The sequence below is a fragment of the Tasmannia lanceolata genome, unplaced genomic scaffold (assembly GCF_043159265.1).
Source record: "Tasmannia lanceolata isolate RefF3 unplaced genomic scaffold, GAP_Taslan_0.1 ptg000015l, whole genome shotgun sequence".
In the NCBI taxonomy this organism is placed as follows: domain Eukaryota; kingdom Viridiplantae; phylum Streptophyta; class Magnoliopsida; order Canellales; family Winteraceae; genus Tasmannia; species Tasmannia lanceolata.
This window is the reverse complement of record NW_027518692.1, coordinates 26,711,133-26,734,598: the sequence shown is the minus strand read 5'-3', so window position 1 is coordinate 26,734,598 and position 23,466 is coordinate 26,711,133. Positions and strand designations below refer to the sequence as shown.

Below are 23,466 nucleotides of genomic sequence, written 5' to 3'. Positions count from 1 at the left end.
CTTCCTTAGTGGCTGATTGTTCAGTAGTTCTTCCTATATGGTTCTTGTCTGTCCCTTTTGTTTAGAAGTCTGCCCTTAGGGTTAGAAGCTTTTTCATCTATCATTTGTTTGGGGTTTTCCCTCGCGGGTTAGATATCGTCTCATTTGGAGATTGATTAGGGCTCGTTAGTTTTGTTTTCATCTCTTCGAGATTGTTCTTTTCTTTGGGATTTTAGTCCCCCTTGTTTTGATTTCTTTTCCCTCAGGCTTTAGGGATCCCGTTTTCCTCTAAATTACTCTACCGTGATATGGTGGGTAAGGAGGCTCTTCTATCGGATCCCCTTTAGCCGAAGGGTGTTAACACTTCATTTTTAATCGTCAAAAATATAAAAGCACATCAAAAACATTTGAAAAGCATAAAAAACCTTTAAAAAATCTAAAGTGTTGAGTGTTTCTTTCAGAAGCGTAGTTTGAGAGTTCGTTTTGAACTATGTTGGCTTGATCATCTTCCACGAGGTACGTAGTGCAGCTTGAGATTCTTATCTCAGGTCCAGCCAAACTTTGTAAATAAATATATTTTAACATTTTTTCTTTAAAACCGTGTTTTCAAAAAGCTCTTCCTTTAGAGTTAGGAGTTTCTCCTAGATAAAGAGTTTCTTTTAGAGTTAGGGGGTTTATCTTTGATTTGTTGTGGTTATTGTGTGCTTGTTTTAGAGTTAGGGGTTTGTCCTAGAGTTATAGGAGCGTCTCCGTCCGGTCAGTTGGCGATTCACATCGCCGACTGATTACTAGGTCTAGAATGCGCTAGTGATCCCATTGTTTTCCTTAGGAAATACAGCCTAGTTACACATAGGTTGTATGAACCACCTGCATTAGCTTATGACTAATCTGCATTTAGTTAGGGCATATAGGGTGTCCTAAAATTCACAATTCACTGGAATTTAAATAATCGTACAATAAACTTTAATAATTGGTCCGGTCTTTTAGATCGAGTTTAGGATAGAGGGCTAGGTGTCTTAGGCATCATAGCTTAGAATAGGCGCGAAGAACTACGTTGCCTTGATTCTCGTAGAGGCGGGGATACGTAGGCTTCTTTGGATGAACATCAGACCATCCAAGGACTCGGGCTAAATCGTTTAGAGTCTTAGGATTTGTTGTGTTATATTGTATATTTTATATTTTGTTGTGTTTTCTTACTTTCTTGTGCAGACCTATACCTTTAGCTGTAGCATGTATGTGCTTGTTCACCAGAACTTAGACACCAGTTAGGCATGTCACTCATAACCTAGCTGTCATTAGGTGACACATCTTTTACTTTATTTTGTGTGTGCTTATTATTTTATCCCCTGGTCATGCATGATTAGGTAGACGTCTTCCGGGGGATATTTTGTTCCCATTTCACATGATTTTGCCCAAAACTCTTCGAGGTTAATAATAAATGGCATAAGAGACCAAGTGTTCGTACTCGGGCGAATTGGGGGCGCTCTTCAGACCTTCTCCATTCGTCATCAGGCACAGACCTTTTGTATCTCTAGTTATCCATTGCAAACAGAGCATTTGTTTTGGTTCCATGGCGCATCCATGGATGGCGACTCTGAGTTATTTCTAGATATATCTCGGTTTCGAGCCCTGGCTCCGGATCAGGATGTATCTCTTTCTTTTTTATATCGCCACTCATGCTATGCTGTGAGGGTGGCATCCATTTCGAGAGTTCCTTGGTAGAGCTCTCCTTCACTTTGTGGAGATCCAGAGGATGTAGGGACCCGTTCCCTCACCGCCGTCCTCGGATCGGGGTCCACAGGTTGCTATTCTTAGATTTTTACTCACTATATTATGTAATGGCATGAGGAAAGAAAGATATAATTAAATAAAGTTTATTTTTGGATATCACTTGTGAAGAGAGCATTGGCTCTTTCACGTGTTATATTGGAGTTTTTCTCCAAACAGTGGCATGGGTTTTCAAACCCCCACGAGATCTTGTGTTGATCTTTATCTTGGTGTTGTCGCTCCACGCTCCCTGCATCAGTTTCTGGTTTAGGCAATTTCGGTTTCGGTGTTGATTGAAATCTGAAATTTTAGATTTATGTGGAAATTTAAAACTAGGCTTTTAACTACTAAAGTTTTGCAATATGTTTTTTAAAAGCAAGAAAGGGACAAATCGACCCCCACGAGATTAAAACCATCCGTAGTCAGATTTTATGGAGTTCGGTCCCTGTCCTGTGTAAAAAGTATTGGAATACGGAGATCACTCGTATAAAGGCAGATACCGTTATGGCAACATACCATCCTTCGAAAATTATAGTTGCATTTTCTTGGCAGGGGTGCTCTTAACTCGTAAAGTTTTGTACAATGTCAACTTGATATTCTTTTTACGGGATTATCTAGGGACCATCCCATAAGTCATTTCGTGGACCACCTGTTGCATGAGAGAGCAGCCACCTCAGATGAATAGTTGAATGAAACAAAATTTGTTGAAAAGTGAGCTCATGTGGCTTCTCTCTCATGCAACAGCAGGCCCATGAAATTCTTCCTCGGAATGTCCCTAATACAAATCCTTGTTTCTTTTATGCAAGAAAGTATTGAAATACGGAGATCACTTGTATAAAGGCAGACAGGTACGGTGACATATGGTCGGGTTTAAGGGTGTCAATTTGGGCTGGGGCTCGGAAGCTCGCTCGAGCTCGGCTCGGTAAGGGCTTAGCTCGTTAAGCCTGGCCCTAGCTATGCCAGGCTCGGCTCGGCTCGGCTAGGCTCGTTAAGGATTTAATATATTTAAATATATGGGGGCGAGGATTTTGAGGTATCGCGCAGCCTGAGCAAGCCACTATAAATACACTATCTCCATGTGGTTTGACTCATCCAACCCATTCATTCTATAGGACCTCTCATAGATAGGGTGTTCCTAAGAAATCATCTCCATACCATAATCCTAACCATTCGATCTATAGGAGCCTAATTTTTAGCCATCCATTTCAAAACCTCCACAAATCATAACCCTAACCCTAATCCATAATCGTAACCATAACCATGACCATTATCCTACCTATAACCTACAGAATGAATGGGTTGGATGAGTCAAACAACTATGGGAGATAGTGTATTTAGAGGGCTGCTCAAGCTGCACGATATCTCAGAAACCTTTTCCCTTAAATATATATTATATATTAATATATACACTAAAAGGGTTGTCTAGAGAGTGAAAGGGGAGGCAAAATATGTCACTTCTTTTTTGGAACCCCATTTGTCCCAGTGGTGTAAAAAATAGTTAAATTACACTAGATAGGGTTGTTCAGGAAGATGAGGGGGTGTGAATATATCATTGCCCTTTATATAACCCGAGCTCAGTAAGGCTCGCGAGCCTGGGTGAGACGAGCCGAGCCTAGCTCGAGCCTGGTTCAAGCCTGATCCGAGCTCTTAAGCTTAACTAGCCGAGCCAAGCTCGGCTCTGCTCGTTTACACCCTTAGTCGGGTTTGTCCGCGCCCTCGAAAACCGGCATTTAAAGCGCTAAAGACCCTTCAGACCTTTCTCTTTCTCTCTCGATCTTCCATGTCTCTCTTTCTCTCCTTTTTCTGCCATTAGAAAAACATATAAAGGAAAGTAGCTTTCAAGAGCGAAAGGTGAAAAATGGAAACAAAATGATATAGAGAGAGGGCCAAGGAAGCATCATATAGACCCCCCTCTCTCTCTCTCATTAACTTGACTGTTCTTGCCGAAGATAGTCTTCTCATGTTTACAGTTTCTTTTTTGAACTGTTTTGCAGCTGAAATGGTGGCTTAAGACTATGAATTTTGGTTTTGGTAGTGAGGACAATTTTTTAGGTTTTAGAAGAATCGAGGTCTGTATTAGCAGAAAATTGCACAAAAGTAGATTTAGAGTTGGCTTGACGAAGAAGGAAGCAGGATTTACGTAATAGTTTGAAAACGAATGTTAAGGAATTAGGGCTAGGTATAAAACTGAGGTCAGACTCTGGTCATTTTTGGGCGAATCTCGTTCGATACCGTGCCAATTCGATCCTTCATGGATCTGACGCGAGGTTCAGGTGCCCGATCTGAAAATTCTGGCAATTAAGAAGACGAAATCACAAAAACCTTCCAATTTGGGGAAGAGATCAGGAGCCTTATGACTCCTCGAGAGAACGGAAGCTCTTTTACCGCTCTCCTTGGCCTTCCCGCAAACGGAAGCTCTTTAGATAGAAGATAGAGAATAATTGTTAGGCTAGTATTTAGGGTTGCTATTCTTAGATTGTTACTCTCTATATTATGTAATGGCATGAGGAAAGAAAGATATAATTAAATAAAGTTTATTTTTGGATATCACTTGTGAATAGAGCATTGACTCTTTCACGTGGATGAAGGAGCTTTGCTCCTTTCACGTGTTATATTGGAGTTTTTCTCCAAACCGTGGCATGGGTTTTCAAACCCTCACGAGATTATTTTAGTCGCTTCTTGTGTTGATCTTTATCTTGGTGTTGTCGCTCCACGGCTTCACACTCCTTACATCAGTTTTTGGTTTAAGCAATTTCGGTTTCAGTGTTGACTGAAATCTGAAATTTTAGATTTATGTGGAAATTTAAAACCATGCTTTTAACTACTAAAGTTTTGCAATATGTTTTTTTAAAAGCAAGAAAGGGACGGATCGACCCCACGAGATTAAAACCATCTGTAGTAAGATTTTCTGGAGTTTGGTCCCCATCCTGTGTAAAGAGTGTTGGAATACGGAGATCACTCGTATAAAGGCAGATACCGTTATGGCAACATACGATCCGCCGAAAATTATAGTTGCATTTTATTGGCGGGGGTGGTTTTAACTCGTAAAGTTTTGTACAATGTGAACTTGATATCCTTTTTGAGGGATTTGCTAGGGACCATTGCATAAGTCATTTCGCTGACCGGCTGTTGCATGAGAGAGCAGCCACCTCAGATGAATAAATGAATGAGACAAAATCTATTGAAAAGTGACCCCATGAGGCTGCTCGCTCATGCAACAAACCCGCATTAAAGCGCTATAGACCTTTCCCAACACACACACACACTCTCTCTCTCTCTCTCTTTCACGTCTTTCTCTTTCTCTGCATTTTCTTACAGAAACAAAATGATATATAGAGAGGGCCAAGGAAGCATCATATAGGCCTCTCTCTCTCTCATTATCTAATTTAAATGACTGTTCTTGCCGAAGATATATAGTCTTCTCTTGTTTACAGTTTCTTTTTTTCTAACTGTTTGGAAGCTGAAATGGTGGCTTAAGACTACGAATTTTGGTTTTGGTAGCTGAATTTCAGCTAGGCATCGGTGTTTTAAGGGTTTTAGAAGAATCGAATTCTATATCGGCAGAAAATGGCGGAAAACTAGATATAGACATGGCTTGAGCATAGAGGAATAAGGATTTTAGATTTAGGTTTCCGTTTGTTATAGGAGGGTTTATGGAGATTTAGATTAGGTCGTAAACGAATACAGAGGTTTCTGGAGATTTACCTTGCCGATTCGATCCTTCATGGAACCGATGCGAAGTTCCGGCAACGGATCTGGACATTCCGGCAATTACGAAGAGGAAATCACAGAAACTTTACAATTTGGGGAAGAGATCAGGAGCCTTATGATGCCTCCAGAGAACGGAAGCTCTTTTATCGCTCTCCTCGGCCTTCCTGCAAACCAGGCCTTAGAACTCCTCCACCGGCCGGAATCCGGCAAATCTCCGGCGATCCCCGCCGGTGAGATCTGGAGAGATCAACAAATAGAAGAAAAAATCCTACGACTTCCCTTCACGAGGTTCTCCAACTTCAGATCGGCCGATGAATCGCCGGAGACAAGCTCCGGCCCTTCGAATTCGTGCGAAAATCCTCTCAAATTCAAGACCGAGCCGGCCTATTCCGATTCAATTTTCGCCAGTCCAGCTGTTCCCACAGAGAACCGGAGATCAGGGAAAAGGAAAGTAGAGGAAAAGAACAAGGTAAACATAAAATTTAGGGTTTCCTTTTTTGGTAACTGGTTTTTATTTAGTGAAGAGCTGAAAGGTTTCCTTTTTGGGACAGATTAAAGCTTCTGTGAAAAAGAGAACAAGCTTAGAAGAAGATGAGAAGCTTCCTTACGTTCATGTTCGAGCTCGTCGAGGGCAAGCCACTGATAATCACAGCTTAGCAGAAAGAGTAAGCAATCTTTGATTATCCACTTTATAATCTTAATTTATTTCTAATCATTTCTTTATAAAATAATTAATATTTTTGTCTTTTTTTCTAAATATGCAGGCGAGGAGAGAGAAAATCAATGCTCGAATGAAACTCCTTCAAGAGCTGGTCCCCGGTTGCGACAAGGTCAGTTATTTTTCTATCGTTTTCATTATAAATATTCCCTTGTTTTTAGTAATGGCACTCTTTTTATTGCACTTTTTAATTGGCTGTTGGAGATTCTTACCATTAAAACTATCAATTCCCAACCAACCACAAGTAGAGGTGGCAAAATTGGCCGATCTGAACCGGAACCGAGCCAAAACCGAACCGAAAATTCGACCAAACCGATTCAAATTCCAGTTTGGTTGGTTCGATAACCGAACCGAATATTTCCAATGATTATGAGTAACGAGTGGCAAAATTGGAGAAACCGATCTGAAACCGAACCGAAAATTCAGTTTTGGTTTTACCAAACAGATTCAAATTTTGGTTCGGTCCGGTTTGGGGGTCAAACCGAACCATTGCCACCCATAACAACAAGAGTGCAAAGTAATGAGGCAGTGCCATTACTAAAACAAGGGAGTGAGGATATTGTCTCATTTTTCTAGTAATTACACTAGCTTACCTTGTCTTTTACTATTCAACAGCTGTCAAAGGTTATTACAATTCCTACAAACCAAATTAAAAAAAGAAAGACGAGGTGAGTTAGTGCAATTATCAAAACATGGCAGTGTCATTATCAGTAGCCTAGCGTGAAACAGAAGTAAAAGAGATTGCTTGCGGGAGAAGGAGTAGTAATTTTAGTAAAAATGGGACTAATCTTTATGCAAGCCTCCTAACAAATTGATTCGTCGTTTTCACATTTTTTTCAAACATAGCACACACTATTCGCCAAACTCGTTTTTATAACTACGGAAAGTGATGTTTGGTACAGTACAACTTATCTAAGAAACAGTAGGGGTATATTTGTCATTTCAGGTATATAAGGTGCATATTTTGGAATCTCATTTATATCTCTTTGGGAACGAAAAAATACACATGGGCCCACTTAAATTCAATGATTTAAACCCGCTTATATGGCCACTAGTAAAAAACCCTTGCGATGCACGGGCCGACAAAGAACTGTACAGACCATGTCATAGGTTGATCCAAACCGTCCATGTGATGGAACACAACATAAATAGGTTGTGCCCCAAAAATCATTTCCATAGGCTGATCCTAGCCCTCCAATCTATAGATGTTTTCATAATTCCTCTTAAATCGGATGGTTAAAGTCACCCTATAGATTTTTTATTAAAAAACTATAGAGGGGGGTAAGATTGATATTATATGGCTTTAATGGGTGCCTTTGTTAAAAGCATAAAGGAGGGGGTAGGATTGAAAATATGTGAGTTGAATGGGTGCATTTGTTAAAAAAAGTCCAAAAAAAGTAATGTGTAATTCTCATATAAATTTCAAAAAAATGAAAAAAATTCACCTCTTTTCATCCCAGCTTATTGTAGTAGATATCGGAGGCTATATGCCTATGTTTGGCTACCATGAAAAATTATTCCACAGAGTAATCATGGATGCAACTATGCAAATCAGTGTAATAGGGAGAGGGAGAGGGAGAGACTTGGGTGGATGGGAGCTTTTCATACCAACTTAAAATTGCTTTTTTGTTTTCCCCACTTTCACCGGCTTTTCATACTCCCCTCCCCCCACCCTCTCAAATTTCTCCCTGTCCAGTCTCTCTCAAAATTGGCCCCACAAAGATTCCATGGAATATTTTTTCAAGGCTGCCAAACATGGCCAGCATCCTGCCAATGGTGGTCCTAAAATCTCTTATTGACTATTTTCACCCTCTATTTTTGTGGCTACTTTTCTTATGAATGATGATTGTAGACTACTGTTTCTGGCAACTAATATTTGAACTACCATGATTTGATAACGAGACAAACTTACCTTTTCTTTTCTTTTTTAATTTGGCTGTGAGAGGTTTTTTGGGAATTGGAATAACTTTTGGCAGCTGGTTAAATTATAAAAGACAAGGTGACTATGCCTCATTGTCAAAACATCGTAGTGGAAAATATCAGTAGCCTTGTTTTTTTTTCCTCCCACCTGCCCTCTTATTTTCTAGCCCAAAGAGAACATGACCTTGGATAGGAGAAAATGGAAGAAAATGATCCATGTAGACGAACTCAACTAGTGTCCCGATTAGACTTAGTCAATTTGAGCCGGATACATCATTTCACCTTCTCCATGAAAATTTTCTAAAGAATTCATCAGCCGACCCCAACTAGTTTGGGATAAGGGCTTCATTGAGTTGAGTTGAGTATAGTATTTTCTAACCCTTCATTTAACAGCTATAATTGAACGATTGTCTAAATTTGTGGAGCTTCGGGTAGTCCATCGCAGAAGGCATTTCGTGGATGGGCTCTTGCATGTGAGAGAAGCCACACAAGCTCACTTTTCAGTAGATTTTGCCTTCACTCATGATGTGGCTGCTTTTCATTAGGAATTTAATATGACAAAAATATCACATACTTTTCATTAGGAATTTAATATGACAAAAATATCGTATATAAATATTCTTTTATTTACAAATAGTTTTTTGGCACATTAGCAGCCTCCAATGAGATTTAAGATGCTCCGATCGCGAACAATTTTGGGACTCAAAATGGGGATCCAAATCTTATCCAAGAATTCAGAACTTCTACCAATGCCCTGTCTAATTAAGTTCAAAATATGGCAAACAGTGTAAACAGGGTCGGGCTGGCCCGAGGTATCAACTCTGAGCCCGACCCGACCTTGGCTCGGGCCTGAAAAAGTGAACCCAAGCATGCCCTCAGGGTTGGAAAATCCAGTGCAGTTCGGGCTCGTGGCGGGTCACAGGGCAAAACTTGCACCCCTAATTACAATTATACCCTTATAGTTGGACTGCATAAGTGCATAATGCATTCCAAAGAATTCGATCATGGTACAATTCTTGTGTCGCAGTATTCAGCATTGAGCAGAGGGTGGTCCTTGACTGTCTTTGAGGCAAGAGTATTATGGTCAATTTGAGTCTAATTTTTTCTAAAATTTGCAGATTTCAGGTACGGCGTTGGTGTTGGAAGAGGTCATCAACCATGTACAATCTCTACAGCGTCAAGTAGAGGTCAGATCTCTCTACCTTTTTTATATGCTTGGACTACTTTTAACTGACCCGGATGATTGATAAAAGATAACCTAACAATCTCTAACGGTATTCAACTCATATTTGGTTCATTATTTTCCCTGATGCGGTTAATGCTCTTGCGGTTTCAGTTCCTATCAATGAGGCTCGCAGCAGTTTACCCAAGAATCGATTCCTCCATCCTCGATAGCTTTCTTTCTGCAGAAGTAGGCATTCGTTAACTGGTCTTGTTTGTTTTGGATTTGAAGAATTGATTTTCAGTCCTTGACTGATTATTGGACTCAAAATTACGTTTAGGTCCTGCTTGTTTTGGATTTTGAGAAGTGATTGTGAGTCTGAAGCTGATTATTAGACTCAAATTTACATTTTTTGAGTCCAATAGTCAGTTGTGTACTGAATATCGTTCTCAAAATCCAAAACGAACAGCGTGCCAAATTTCAAGTTTGGCAGTTTCACCCGCTTTCTTTTCTTTCTCCAATCTTCGCAGTGCAGGAGTCTAACCGCCGATAACATCACCGGAATATGGACATTGGAGCCGTTACAGTGGCCTGAACTCCAAGTTAACGGAGCGAGACAACAGCAGCAGCTCTCGAACGTTGATCTCACACCTTCCTTGTCGGTGAGAGACGACACCAGCGTCTTTATCAACCCCGAGGCCTCTCTTTTGGGTTATGAATCCACAAATTCAGGTATCTATTAAAATGTAAATAAATAACTATTAATTCCGAAGGGGAAATGATACTTGCACCCCTAGTTTCAAAACTCTCCCACATCGTCATCGTGGACTCCCCTGAGTCGACTCCTTTTGATCTTGGCTGAGTTCTTGTCCGTGTTCACGTTGTGCCTACAAGATCAATCAAAACTCCATTGACTCTCCCATGTTATGACCCCATGAACCGAGTACTCGACCGCATCATGTCGAGTCACTTGGGTTTGCTTTGGCCACATTTTGACCCGCATCTGCGTTTTGAAACACTGCTCACACCCCATTTCCAACATTCCAGTCCCTCTTCTTTGGGATCTCCTAAAAGGGTGCTGCTACGGAAACCAAGAGTGGAACCGAACTAATCCTTCCATGCCCCATGGCATAGGAGGGGTCGTTTTGTCATTTTAAGGAAACAAAACACCAGGAAAAAAAGGAAAAGAAAGGATTTGTTCGGCTCCACTCTCTGTTACCATATCATTATTCTTCCTGAAATGACTGTATTTCAATCCCTTTTGTCTGTATTTCTTTAAATGAAGTCATTTTCCAGAAAGAACAAGCAAAACGGGGTGGAGATTGCCCATTCCTTGATTAATTTATTTGGTCGATTTGCAATCTAGACTATAAGACAACATCTGATCGTCCCTTTTTGGATTGTAGGGAAAATATTTCTGGTGGAAAATAGTTCTCTAGGAAATATTTTTGTTTCCATGATTTATAGGGAAATAATAAAACAAAGAAACCTACAGTTGGATCACTTATATTTTATATTTCAGGCGGCTGTCATTTTATATAAAATATTAGAGAATAATAAGTATTAGAAAATAAGTCTATCACCTATGCCGCTTTTTTGGTCTGGAAAATACTTAATTTCCCTTCTGATTACATATGCACGAATATTGCCTTTTGATTGTTTCTAATAAAGACATTTTATCTATGTTTTGAGATTGATAGATTTAACGACAGTTTTCTCGACTGTGTCTGTCCATTTTTCCCTCCACCTTTGATTGGGTTAGGATGATCCTATAGAGCTGGGCCTTTCAAATGAATGCTTTGGATCACCCCAAAAATGTGGGCCACATAAGCTTTTGAAGCAGCTGCCCAGATAAACTATCTGGGCAGCTGCGCAGGAACACTATTCTCATAAATTTATGGATCATTAATTATAAGAGCTCCTACTGTATTATAAATTGAAGGTCCCTTTAAATAAAGGGATCTCCCATGGTTACAGTCAGTTTTTTCATGCCTGATCAAACAATGAAAAAGCAGGAAAGTTTGAAAAAGTTTTCCTTTTTCAAACTTCTCCAAAAGATTTTTCCATTCCAAACAGGGCCATATCTTATTTATGATAGTAATCCTATACTTTTCCTGTGGCACAGTTTCTTTGCATCTGAACCAGTTGAAAATGGAACTTTGAAGATTGTGAGGATTTAGTGGGTTTGCCGTTTACAGAGTGTACATATGGGAGATTAGCAGCATAGTGGTGGAAAGTAGCTCTCTATATTCTTTAGGGTTTCGGTTCCTCTGCTGTTTTAGCAGAATTTGAGAGAAACCCTAATTTTTCTTAGGTAGGAAATTTAAAATACAAAGCCTACTCATATATTATCATCAATATCTAATTAATAACTTCCTTGTGCCATTCTAAGTCTGTTGTCTTAAATGGTGTGACCTTTATCTCAAGTATGTTCCTACTTCTTTTGTCATGCTTTATAAAATTTTGGATTCTGCACATCGCAAAATATATGAAATGCCTCATTCTTTTCCATGTATCCCTCTAATTTCTGCTACTAATTTTGGAGCATGTTTCAAAGTGGAGGCTATCTTCGCCAGAGTTCTCCTTTATGGGCTATGGTCTGTCTCAAACCGCGATTCAGTCAAAACAAACTGCTAAAAAATGTTTTGAAATTTTCAGGCTGTTTCACCTCCCTAGTGACTAAGTGCATAGCCGGAAATGACCCCATTAACCGAGATTAGTCTGACTTAAAAATAGGTTTTTTAACTGGAAATGACCCCATTCACCGAGATCAGTCCAAGTGAAAAATAAGTTTTTTAACCTCAGATACTTCGATTGAACGGTGTCAATGCCAATGGACCTTGAGGGGCTGTTAGGATGAGCGGATTTTAGAATCCGGGATTTCTTCAAAATTGTAGCTGAAAGACAAGAGAAGAAGCGGACCAGCCGTCGTTTTTGACTTCTCGCCCTTCTTTTTGTCAGCAAGAGAGAAGCAGATCCTCCCATATTTCCAAGTTTTAGAAATCTTAGGATGCGGGAGAGATTTTTAAAACCTAGATTTCTCACTTAAAATCCAAGAAAAGCTGTCAGGACAGCATACACCAGCTTAATCATGAACCCTCATTTACGCTGTTTTCAAACTAAAAACCTGGATTCTAAAATACGTGTATCCAAACGCCCCCTGAGGATCCCATGAATTCAAAGGATCCTGATGGTAATAGACAGGATTTTGGCATAAAGGTGGAACGGGATAGTTTCAAAATTTCAATTGAATCCATATCTTGAAGTCTAAAATTAATGGAACCGTTGCCCAGACAGAGACATAGCATGAGGTGATGTTAGTTGAGAAATGATATGGTGAAATTACAAACAATATTTCATTTTCGCCCGTATCATTTTGATGATTCTTCTCTCGTAGGCTTAACTATGTACAACTTAAGCAATGGACCATCCAATTGGAAATTTCTTAAGAGGCCGCAAAAACTAAAGTAGGCTGATAGACTCAAAAGAAATGGAGTGTGCCTTCCCAAAAAGCTATCAACAACCAAACAAAGGCCTGTAAAATAACATTACCATTGCTACTATAAAAACTATTGATGCCAAAAACGATTAATATTACTAAGTTCCCGTTTATTTTTTACTTTGAGAACCGATTGCGAGTCCAGAATTGATTCTTGAACTAGGAACGTATCTTACAATACTTTCAACAGCCGCGAGTATTACTAGCACAACTCCATAAGCTGAAAATGCTCAAACGAAAAAACCCCATTTGTCAAACGGAGAAAGTGGATGATCACAAATTCACAAGCAAGCTCCAAAGAAATCAAAATGGCAGCTCTCCTTCTCCTCTATCTCGTCCTCGGATCCCTCCTCACCATCCAATCACCATCCGCCACGTCATCCACGATCCACCTCCCCAAATTAGATCCGTCCAAAACCCTCTCACTCTCCGTCACCGACTACGGAGCCGCCGGCGACGGCAAAACCTACGACACCGACTCCATCCAGGCCGCCATCGATGCCTGTTCTGCCGCCGGCGGAGGCCACGTCAGATTCCCGGCGGGAGCTTATCTGACGGGAACCGTGTTTTTGAAATCGGGCGTAGTTTTAAAAGTGGAGAAAGGGGCCACGGTGTTGGGTGCCACGTGGCAGGATAAATACCCGTCGGACCAACAGAGATGGTATGTTGTACTGGCGGAGAATGCGAGGGATGTGGGGATTATGGGGGAAGGGGAGATCAACGGCCAGGGATGGGCGTTCGTGGAGAGGATTGACGCGAGGAAGAATGTGATGGTGAGTTGGAACAGGACGGGGGCGTGTTATGGTGACGAGTGCAGGCCTAGGCTTGTTGGGTTTGTTGATTGCCAGAATGTTAGGGTTTCGGACGTCCGATTAAAGGATCCGGCCTATTGGTGGTGAGATTTTAAAACCTTCATCTTTCCTTAAACTGTTTTATCATGCGATCCTCGGTAGATACGAGGAATTATATGGTGCACGGTCGTGCGAACACTGGCAGCCCAAGAATATAGTTGGGCCCACATTATTTGGGTGATCCAAACCATTCACTTGCTGAGCCCCCACATAGATAGTGGGTGCCCAGAAAATCTTCTCCATCAACAAATTGGAGGTTCAGGATCATCCTATGGAGAAGATCTTCTGGGCATCCCCTATCTATGTGGGGGACCAACCAATGAACGGTTTCGATCACCCAAACAATGTGGCCATGTGGGCCCCACTATATTTTTGGGCTGCAAGTGCATGCACGGCCGTTCACCATAAGATTCCGTTGATTGGAAGAGGACCAGTTGGATTTGGCCGGGTCCTCTGGGTTTATTAACTTGTGTATTAGATTGCCAAGATCGTTTATGCACCTTTCATGTAATATGTCCTATATGCACAAGATGAACTAGAGAGTGCAATGGATACAAAGGGTCTGAACTAAATTAGGAATTAACCTAAACCTACAGACTAGATGCTTATTTGTATATGACATAGGTAGGACCTAGGACATTATGCTGGCCAGTTGAATTCAAAATGGACCATTTCGACTGTCGCCCATCCAATGGACGGTTTGGATCATCTTATGCTGCGGGCCATACCGTACTTTTAATAAAGTGAGGAGTGCCTTCATCAAAATACAGTGGTGCTGATAACATTTCCCTTTTTTTTTTCTTCTTTTTTGTATGGGATTTGCTAAGGTCCATCGCAAAAGGCTTTTCACGGCTGGTCTTGCACTTCAGACCAGCCACCTCGTGAATGGAGACAACTGGCTGGTGTGAAGTGCGACAGACCAGCCTTGAAAAGCCTTTTGCGATCGACGCTAGCAATTTCCTTTTTGTATTACCCATTTTCAATGCTCCAGTATAGAACTTCAAATGTAGTTCAGTTCATCCCTTCATCACTTACAAAACTGGTTTTAGAGTACAAGAAGAATGCCAAAGCCACTCTCTTATCCGTACAAACCTGATATTTTACATTCATTGTGTTGAAGTATAAATGAAGTGATTAATTAAATTGTAGTTTCACATGAGCCGGGTTAATTCTTTGCCAATCTCTCGTCCTAAATTTGTCACATTGCTTTTCTATAGTACCTAAATCTTTTTATCTGTTAATCATGTCGCATTGTCGCAGTTTGCATATTGTTAGGAGCAATAACACATTAATTCACGACATATCGATTCAAGGGGACTTTGACACACCAAACAATGATGGAATCGACATTGAGGATTCAAATAATACAGTCATCACAAGATGCAATATCGATACGGGAGATGATGCGATATGTCCAAAGACATCTACAGGTCCTGTATACAACTTAACTGCGACAGATTGCACAATTCGGACCAAATCATCTGCCATCAAGCTTGGAAGTGCTAGTTGGTTTGATTTTAAGGGCTTGGTTTTCGACAACATTACAATTTTTGATTCACACAGAGGGCTCGGACTTCAAATACGTGATGGAGGTATGAATAGTTTGGTATCTGCGAATTTCTTTGCATGTTTTAGAACCCATGTTTCGCATTTTGATATGGATCAGTAAATTGTGGCCTGTTTGAGTGCTCAGTAAAAATGTTTTTCATGTGATGTTTTCTCACCGGAAACACTCATATTGCAAGGAAAATAATCGAGCCTAAACAAATTTATTTTTGAGCGCTGCCCAATGAAAAAAACTCTTCCCTCTTCTATTATTTATGCGTGTGAAAATAATAAAAAAATCACATAATAGAACTTTTTTTTTCCAGACCTAAACTGGCCATTAGTAATTCTTCTTTTGACTTCGAAGATTATTTGATAATTGAAGTTACAAAGAAGTTGTTACTCTGTAAAGAAAAGAGAGTTCATGTCTTAGTCTTACTAAATTATTGTGCTAACTTCAATGGATTTCTATTTGATTTATTTAATTTATTAGTGTGTTCCATCTATGTGAGTACTTTTCATCTTTTTTCCATTAATGACACTTTTGTATTTTCATTTAAACGGAACCTCACTCCACTTATAGTTATAGGACAGGACTACAGCTCTTTAGCTCATATAGTCGGGCCTTACTCCATTTGCTACACTCATGACGGCCCGGTGGGAAAAGGCAAATGTGCAATTTTCTTAAAATGTCTAAAGAAGCGTATAGAAATTTGTATGCACATGTAATGCTCCCGAATACTTGTAATAGAGAGTAAATAATTAAAAAATTGCGCCTTAAAGTCTATATGTACTGTGGGTCCTCCTTCATGAGTATATGAGAGAATTTGAGCAATAAAGTTAAGGCCCGTTTGGATGCCGAGAAAATTTTGATTTGGATTTCTCACATTTGCAGCCATTTTTGTGTTGTGATTTGGATCCGGATCAAATCCTTTGATTTCCAAATCGGCGACTGACAATGAAAAAAATCAGATTTCCAAATATGTTGTGGAAATAAGTAATTGGAAATCCACTGATCTGGCAGTTTCCTTCACCCTCTTTTCTAAATTAAATAAAGGTTGTTCTTGTTAATTGTTTCCATTGTGTATTTTCTTCTTCTTATTGATGTGTGTCAGTATATGTCTTCTGGGATCTTGGGTGTATAATTTAGAGAGTGGATCTATCTACGAGCATTGAATTTAATTTTAAGATAGAACAGTTCCAAGTTAGTCTGACGCTACATCATCATGATTGTCATACTCTTTCCTAACTACACTGCCGTGGAATACTGTCCATCTGTGTATGCTCATTTTATTTGTGCATGTTCTTCTTACTTTGCACACAAAGGGTAGATCAGTTTTTCTTCTTCTTTTTTCATGGTTTATTAGACACATACTTGTGTAGTATGATTGTAACATATTCGATCCTCGAAATTTTTGCGACCCAAGTTATGATCTTTCTTTGTGCAGGAAATGTAAGTGACATCACATTCTCAAATATAAAAATAAGCACAAGGTACTATGACCCCTCATGGTGGGGGAGAGCAGAGCCTATCTACATAACCACTTGCCCACGGGATATGAATTCAAAATCAGGTTCCATTTCTGATCTGACCTTCGTTAACATCTCGGCAGTGTCCGAGAATGGAATTTTCTTATCAGGTTCCGTTGGGGGGCTTCTCAGTAACTTGAAGTTCATCAATGTGAACATAACCTATAAAAGATGGACAGATTTCTCAGATGGGTTGATTGACTACAGGCCAGGATGCAGAGGACTGGTTAACCATAGCATAGCTGGGATAATCATGGAGCACATATCAGGTTTAAAAATGGAAAATGTGAACATGAAATGGTCTGAGGGCAGCTCCAAAAGTTGGAATAATCCATTAGATTTTAAACCCTCTACTGTGAACAAGATATCTTTGCTTGACTTCCATTCAGATGTGTACAAGCAGCGGGGTAAGAGAAGCAAGAGCTTTCCTAAATGATAAAAAAATAAGTTACATTCTTTTTTCTTTGAATGGTTACAATTGTAAGGTACATATACTATTTAAATCTACTTTCATTTTCCGCTGATTAAATAATTCACTCTTTGAATTGGGCAGATGGGTAGCATAGTTTTACATTCTTGCATCCAGATTAAGCTACTTAAAGGGCCTTTTGTTTTGTTTCACTTTAAAAGATCAACTGCCTTTCTTTTAAACTTAAAATTACTGAATTAAGTACCGTTTAGCAGTTTTTTATTTGTTTTAATGCCTTCTTAATTCCGCATTTGTTATTTGGAACATTCACCTAATGAGCCCCATCTTGGATGGGCCATAACCCAAAAACTATGCCGATAAGATGAGTCTAACTAACTGATTAAATGACTTTTATCTCAGGGCCCTAGATGAGCCTAACCAACTGATTAAAGGATTTTTATCAATCGACGCCCGGCTTGTTTTGGATTTTGAGAACCGATTGTGAGTCAATAACTGATTATTATTTTTTTATGGGTAAGTTGCGGCAGGAACAAGACCACTGCCCAATCTTTAGAACAATGTATGAGGAAAAGGCCGAACAACTAGGGTCAGGATAGCCCCACATTCATTGTCGAGATTAATGCTAACAGTCAATTTTCAGTCCGACATAGGGACATGTGTGTGCAATCTGTATCATTGATCTTCTAGATCACCACACGCGATCCATGCGGTCTGTCTCATTCCCAATGGACATTCCATGCATAACATAAAAACTACAAAAATCAACGGTTCAGATTGCCTTGAATGAATCCTAAACAAGCTGAATGGATTCAGGTCTAGGATCGTCTAATTAAGGTGTTCTCAGAGGCATATTTGGATTGAGTTGTGGTCGCTGGACAGATCAACGGACCTGATTACGCACACATAGAACCAATAAGTGGATCTTTTAGGTAAGGCATATCCATGTACTGGCCCACAAGATGAATGGTCCAGATCATGCCAACATCATGCGGGTGGGTCCGATCACAAAATGTCAAAAAGTGTCTTTGTAGACGCATCTCACATCATCCTTTCCTTCAAATGTGACTCTTATTCCTCTCCCTCTAAATCTTGAGTTTTTATATGGTGCCGACAGTCAAAATCAGACGGTCTAGGTGGCAAACCGCCTACCGTCTGATTTTGATCTTGAGTTTTTATATGGTGCCCGACCATCAAAATCAGACGGTCTAGGTGGCAAACCGCCTACCGTCTGATTTTGCCGGTCGGGCATCATATAAATTCTCCCAAAATCTTAAATAAGACTCACCAATATAAGTCTCTCTCTCTCTCTCTCTCTCTCTCTCTCTGAATTCTTGTATTCCAAGGCTTTCAGCATTTCACAGCAGGAATGGTGAGAAACCGGCTAAGGGGGTCAGTCCGTACAAGGGGAGGGGTGAGCCGTTGGTCGAGCCAGGGAACCCAAGAAGGCCCACAAGAAAGTCCTTACTACATGAACCGGACCCCTCTGCCCCCTCCCTGAGTCCAGTAAATCGGACGGCTGGGATTTTCCTTCCTACTTCGCCCTCAATCTCTTCATCCTCCTCATCCTCGAATCAGAACAAGGTTGCCCCAACAAAGCCCGCAAGAAAGCCCACAAGGACAAGGTTGCCTCTGAAGAATCCGAGTGATTGTCCTCCCAATCCATCTGGTTAGGTGTTACGTACTAGATGGGTCCCCCTTAGAGTGAAATAAATTAGTTTGGTATTTTATGTTAGTTGTTTGGTATGGGTAAGAGAATAAGATGGAATCTCATCAGATTAGGATACTAAGTTAGATTAGGATGAATTTGATTCATCAATTTCTATGTTTATCTCCATCTCTTTCTATGTTTATCTCTGAGTGCTTTATCTAAGCACATATTACTTTTAATCGAAATCAATAAAGAAATTATCCCCAAAATTGTTTCTTGGAGCATAAAGAAAGGATGACTAACCCTTCCCTAAGCAGGTCCCTACCATCTTTTTTTTGTGTGGGAATTGCTAGATCACGAGGTGGCCGGTCTGACGTGCGACGGACCAGCCGCAAAAAGCCTTTTGCGATGGAGCTTAGCAAATCCCACCGCATGTTTCTGATTTTTGTTGATGGGTTTTGGCCCGGTGAATGCAATCTTTAGTGAGAGAATGTTTACTTGCCTAGATGGGTCCCACTTGGCGTGGAATAAATTAGTTTAGATTTTGTAGCTTCTGGAGTATGCTTTCTTAGTTGTTTTGTATGGGTAGGATTCTTAGAGACAACGGTTAGGGTTTCTAGAATAGATTGGGGGATATCATTTCCCTTTTTTATGTGTGGTTTAGATGTTGGATGTCAGAATACTCACTGAAAAGTACGTCATTTTTTTTCCATTATTATGATTTATAAGTAGCTATAAGTTTAAGAGAATAGTGTTCTTCTGCAACTGCTCAAATAGCTTATCTGATAAGCTGCTTCAAAAACTCATGTAGCGCACATTTTTAGGGTGATCCAAAGCATTCATTTGAAAGGCCTTTCCATGGATAGGGTGTGTACCAAAAATCAGCCCTATAGGACCATTCTAACCCAATCAAAGGTGGAGGGGAAAATGGACAGACACTGTTTCTGACCATTTTTTCCCTCCACAAATGGCAGGATTAGGATGATCCTAAAAGGCTCATTTTTGGTACACACCCTATTCATGGAAGGGTCTTTCAAATGAATGCCTTGGATCAGCCCAAAAATATGGGTCTACATGAGTTTTTAAAGCAGCTGCTCAGATAAGCTATATGAGCAGCTGCACGGGAACACTATTCTCTAAATTTAATTCTCAATTGGGCAATGATATAATTAAATCTTTGGTAGAAGGGATGATGTTATTTTGATTATTAAAAACTTAAAGCCCCAGGGTTAGGGTAATTGTTAGAATATGACCTGCGAGTTCTTTAAGCAAATTTAGGATATTTTCTTCGATCTTGTGAGATTTTTCCCATGTAGCAGCTTCTAGTCCGGTATTGTATTATTGTACTAAAACCTTCACAATTGAACTCTTGCTTATTGAACTACTAATTCACTCTTCTTAAAGTCAAGTTTGGCCATTTAATGCCTCATCTCATCTAGGGCTGCAACTCGGGTCGGGCGGGTCGGGTTTTCGAGAACCCAACCCTACCCGAGAAATATCTCGGGTCGGGTCGGGTCGGGTTTTTTTTCGGAAAACCCACGATTCCCAAACCCGGCCCTACCCATGATAAATCTCGGGTCGGTTCGGGTCGGGTCGGGTTTTTTCACGTTGACGCAATTTTTTAAGGAAAATTCTTGTTTGGCAAGGCAACTCAACTCATAGAAGCAGAAATTACACTCACATTACACTTGAATCAAACAATGATGTAATTACACTCACATCATACTTGAATCAAACAATGATGTAATCAAACAATGTTGTAATTACAATCAAACAATGCTGAATCAAACACTTGAATCAACTCAACTAATAGAAGCAGAAATTACACTCACATACAGTAACAATGGGTGCGTGGGTTTTTACTTTTAACTTTTAACTAACAATAGAAAAAAATGTACATACTATAACTTATGTAACTCGGGTCGGGTCGGGTCGAGCCCCTTCAAACCCGGCTCGACCCGAGATTCATGCGGGCTTTTGAATTCTCAACCCGGCTCGACCCGAAACCCATGAAACCTGAACCCAACCCAGGCTATTTTCGGGTCGGGTCGATGCGGGTCGGGTAAAACCCGCCTCGAGTTGCAGCCCTAATCTCATCCTATAGTCGATTCAAAAAATCTGGTAAAGAAAGAGTCGGTCAGTCTGAACCTATGGAATCCATGAGAGATACCTATAAAAAAAGTAGATGTTCTTTACCCCCATTCAGTTGTTATTTAGAGGGACCTTCAATTTATGATGATATCCCTCTAAATTAATCACAATCATATTATCTCCTTGCGAACCCATTAAAGATGTTCTTCTTGCAATCGAAATAAGGCCAATGAATAATTATCTGGTAATAGAGAATGGAATTGAACCTCTTGGTCCTCTTCACAAGGTAACAACTTCCTCTCGTTTGTTTTGGTTTTTTTTTTTTTTTTTTTTTTTTTTTGGGGGGGGGGGAATGATATCATTTCCCTTTTTCTTTTTCTTTTTTATCAAAATGGCAAAACTACTTGCACAAGCCAATCACAAATTAAGCACTTCACATTTAAATGAACAATGTTAGTGGAGTTGAAATGACTAAAACACCCCCAACTTGCATAATACATGTATCTTGGCAAATATACTTTGTAGTCCTTGAGGATAATTATGAGGAAATTCCCTATATTTTTTAGGGGAAAATACAGATGGTCAAATTCCACTTCTAACCCCGTGGTATCAAAGGTATCAAAGACACCCCCTCAACTTTCTGACATTCCGAAATTTCGGTCAAAATTTAAAACCATGGTCTTACTGTACTCACATTAGCTCGCAAGTATGCTACAAAAATTGACAAATATATATGAGGAAAAGGATTGTGAACTTGAGCGTTGGAACCTTATGGTGAGTTTGAGCTCTCAAACCAATGAGGCCCACATTGTTAGGATGATCCAAAGCATTCACTAGAAAGGGCCTTACATAGATAGGGTGTATACAAAAAATCAGCTCCATAGGATCATCCTAACCCATCCATTTGTGGAGGTCAAAATGGACAGACCACAAATCTGCCAATTTTTGCCCTCCACTTTTGGAGGGGTTAGGATGATTCAATGGAGCTGATTTTTGGTACACACCCTATCTATGATAAGGCCTTGCAAATGAATGGTTTGGATCCTCACAGAAATTGTGGGACCCATGTGAATGGGTGCACTCAAGCGCACCATTTGGTTCCAACGCTCAAGCGCACAAACATATTCCTCTATATATATATATATATATATATATATATATATATATAATCGAAGGCACACACCAAAACCCCACTTATACTCTAACGAAGCCTCTACAGGTAAGCTTGATTTATACTCTAATATGACTCATATTAGAGTGTAAGTAGGTCCAACTTACACTTATATGGACTCATAATTAACTCTCAATGGCCAAAATATACTCTAGGGGTTCTCTCGGTTACAAAAGCGCAAAAAAGTTAGGGAAATGTTATCAGCACTACTGTATTTGGTATGGCCTGCCATAGGATGATCCAAAGCGTCCATTGGATGGGACACAGCCTAAATAGGTTGTGCCTCAAAAATTATTTCCACCGGTCGATTCTAACCCTCCAATCTATAGAGGGTTAGGCTCAACCCTCTAACCTTCAGATCGGAGGGTTAGGATCAGCCTATAAAAATGATTTTTGTGGCACAAGCTATTTAGGCTGTGGCCCATCTAATGGACTGTTTGGATCATCCTATGGTGCGGGCCACACCGTACTTTTAAGAAACTAAGGAGTGCCCTCGTCAAAACACAGTAGTGGCGATAACATTTCCCAAAAGTTCACGTACAAAAAATGAAAAAAATGCTACCAAGCCTAAAATTACTTTATCTAAAGAGTAAGTATTTAATTTTTCTAAGGTGATAAATTCACCCCCTGTTTTCCACATCGAAGAGTTAGAACATCCGGTGGAGATGAATTAAGGAGTGTAGTTGTGCCCAACAAATGAACGGTTTGGATCATCCTATGAAGTAAAAAATATTAGACTTCACGCGCTCAACCTTCCCTTGTAGCCTTCCAGCTTTTTCGTCTGTTCTGGCATCAGCAAAATATCAAGCATGTAGCTTGGAATCATCCAATCAAAGTGTTCTCAATGGCATTAGAGCAACCTAATGGTTGTCATTGGGATCAACTCCAATGACCGGTCTCTCTCTCTCTCTCCACACACACAGCAGGAACAGTTGGTGGGCCCAACCGTTGGTGGAATGGTGGGCCCATCTTTACACAACGTAGGCCCCACCCATACCACTGTAGGATAATCCAAACCGTCCATTTGATGGGCTATAAACGTAAATAGGTTGCGTCCCAAAATATCATTTCCATAGGCAGATCCTAGCCCTCCGATCTAAATAGAAACTACATCTTATACAACCTCTATAGATTGTAGGGTTGTGATCATCCTATGGAAATGATTTTTGGGGCACAACCTATTTACATTGTGGCCCATCAAATGAATGGTTTGGATCATTCTATGGAGTTGGTCGTAAAGCAACATTAAGGCCCGTCCACAACATAGGACGATCCAAGCTGTCCATGGTTTGGATAATCCTATGGAGTTGGTAACATTAAGGCCCAATCGTAGGCCCCACCAATTTTTTTTCAAATTAAAGCGTACCGTCCACAACATAAGATGATCCAAGCCGTCCATGGTTTGGATCCTCCTATGGTGTGGTTCGTACAGTAACATTGAGGC

The 23,466-nt window shown here is 40.2% G+C and overlaps 2 protein-coding genes across 3 annotated transcripts; both read left to right on the top strand.

Moving 5' to 3' along the window:
* Window positions 1-5,014: 5,014 nt before the first annotated feature.
* On the top strand, window positions 5,015-14,998 carry LOC143845857 (transcription factor bHLH48-like). 2 transcript variants are annotated; one of them, XM_077354262.1, is made up of 8 exons: window positions 5,017-5,926; window positions 6,009-6,122; window positions 6,222-6,287; window positions 9,214-9,282; window positions 9,432-9,506; window positions 9,788-9,989; window positions 11,383-11,571; window positions 14,868-14,998. In XM_077354262.1, exons 1-7 carry the CDS (start codon window positions 5,471-5,473, stop codon window positions 11,418-11,420), a joined length of 1,020 nt encoding a protein of 339 aa, XP_077210377.1. In that variant the 5' UTR covers window positions 5,017-5,470; the 3' UTR covers window positions 11,421-11,571; window positions 14,868-14,998. The 2 variants fall into 2 exon arrangements, with proteins under 2 accessions (XP_077210378.1, XP_077210377.1); XM_077354263.1 differs by lacking the exons at window positions 11,383-11,571; window positions 14,868-14,998 and having other exon boundaries at window positions 5,015-5,926; window positions 9,751-9,957.
* LOC143845856 (Pectin lyase-like superfamily protein) lies at window positions 12,969-17,234 on the top strand. Its single transcript, XM_077354261.1, has 3 exons — window positions 12,969-13,651; window positions 14,868-15,199; window positions 16,601-17,234. Exons 1-3 carry the CDS (start codon window positions 13,026-13,028, stop codon window positions 17,116-17,118), a joined length of 1,476 nt encoding a protein of 491 aa, XP_077210376.1. The 5' UTR covers window positions 12,969-13,025; the 3' UTR covers window positions 17,119-17,234.
* The last annotated feature ends 6,232 nt before the right edge of the window (window positions 17,235-23,466 follow it).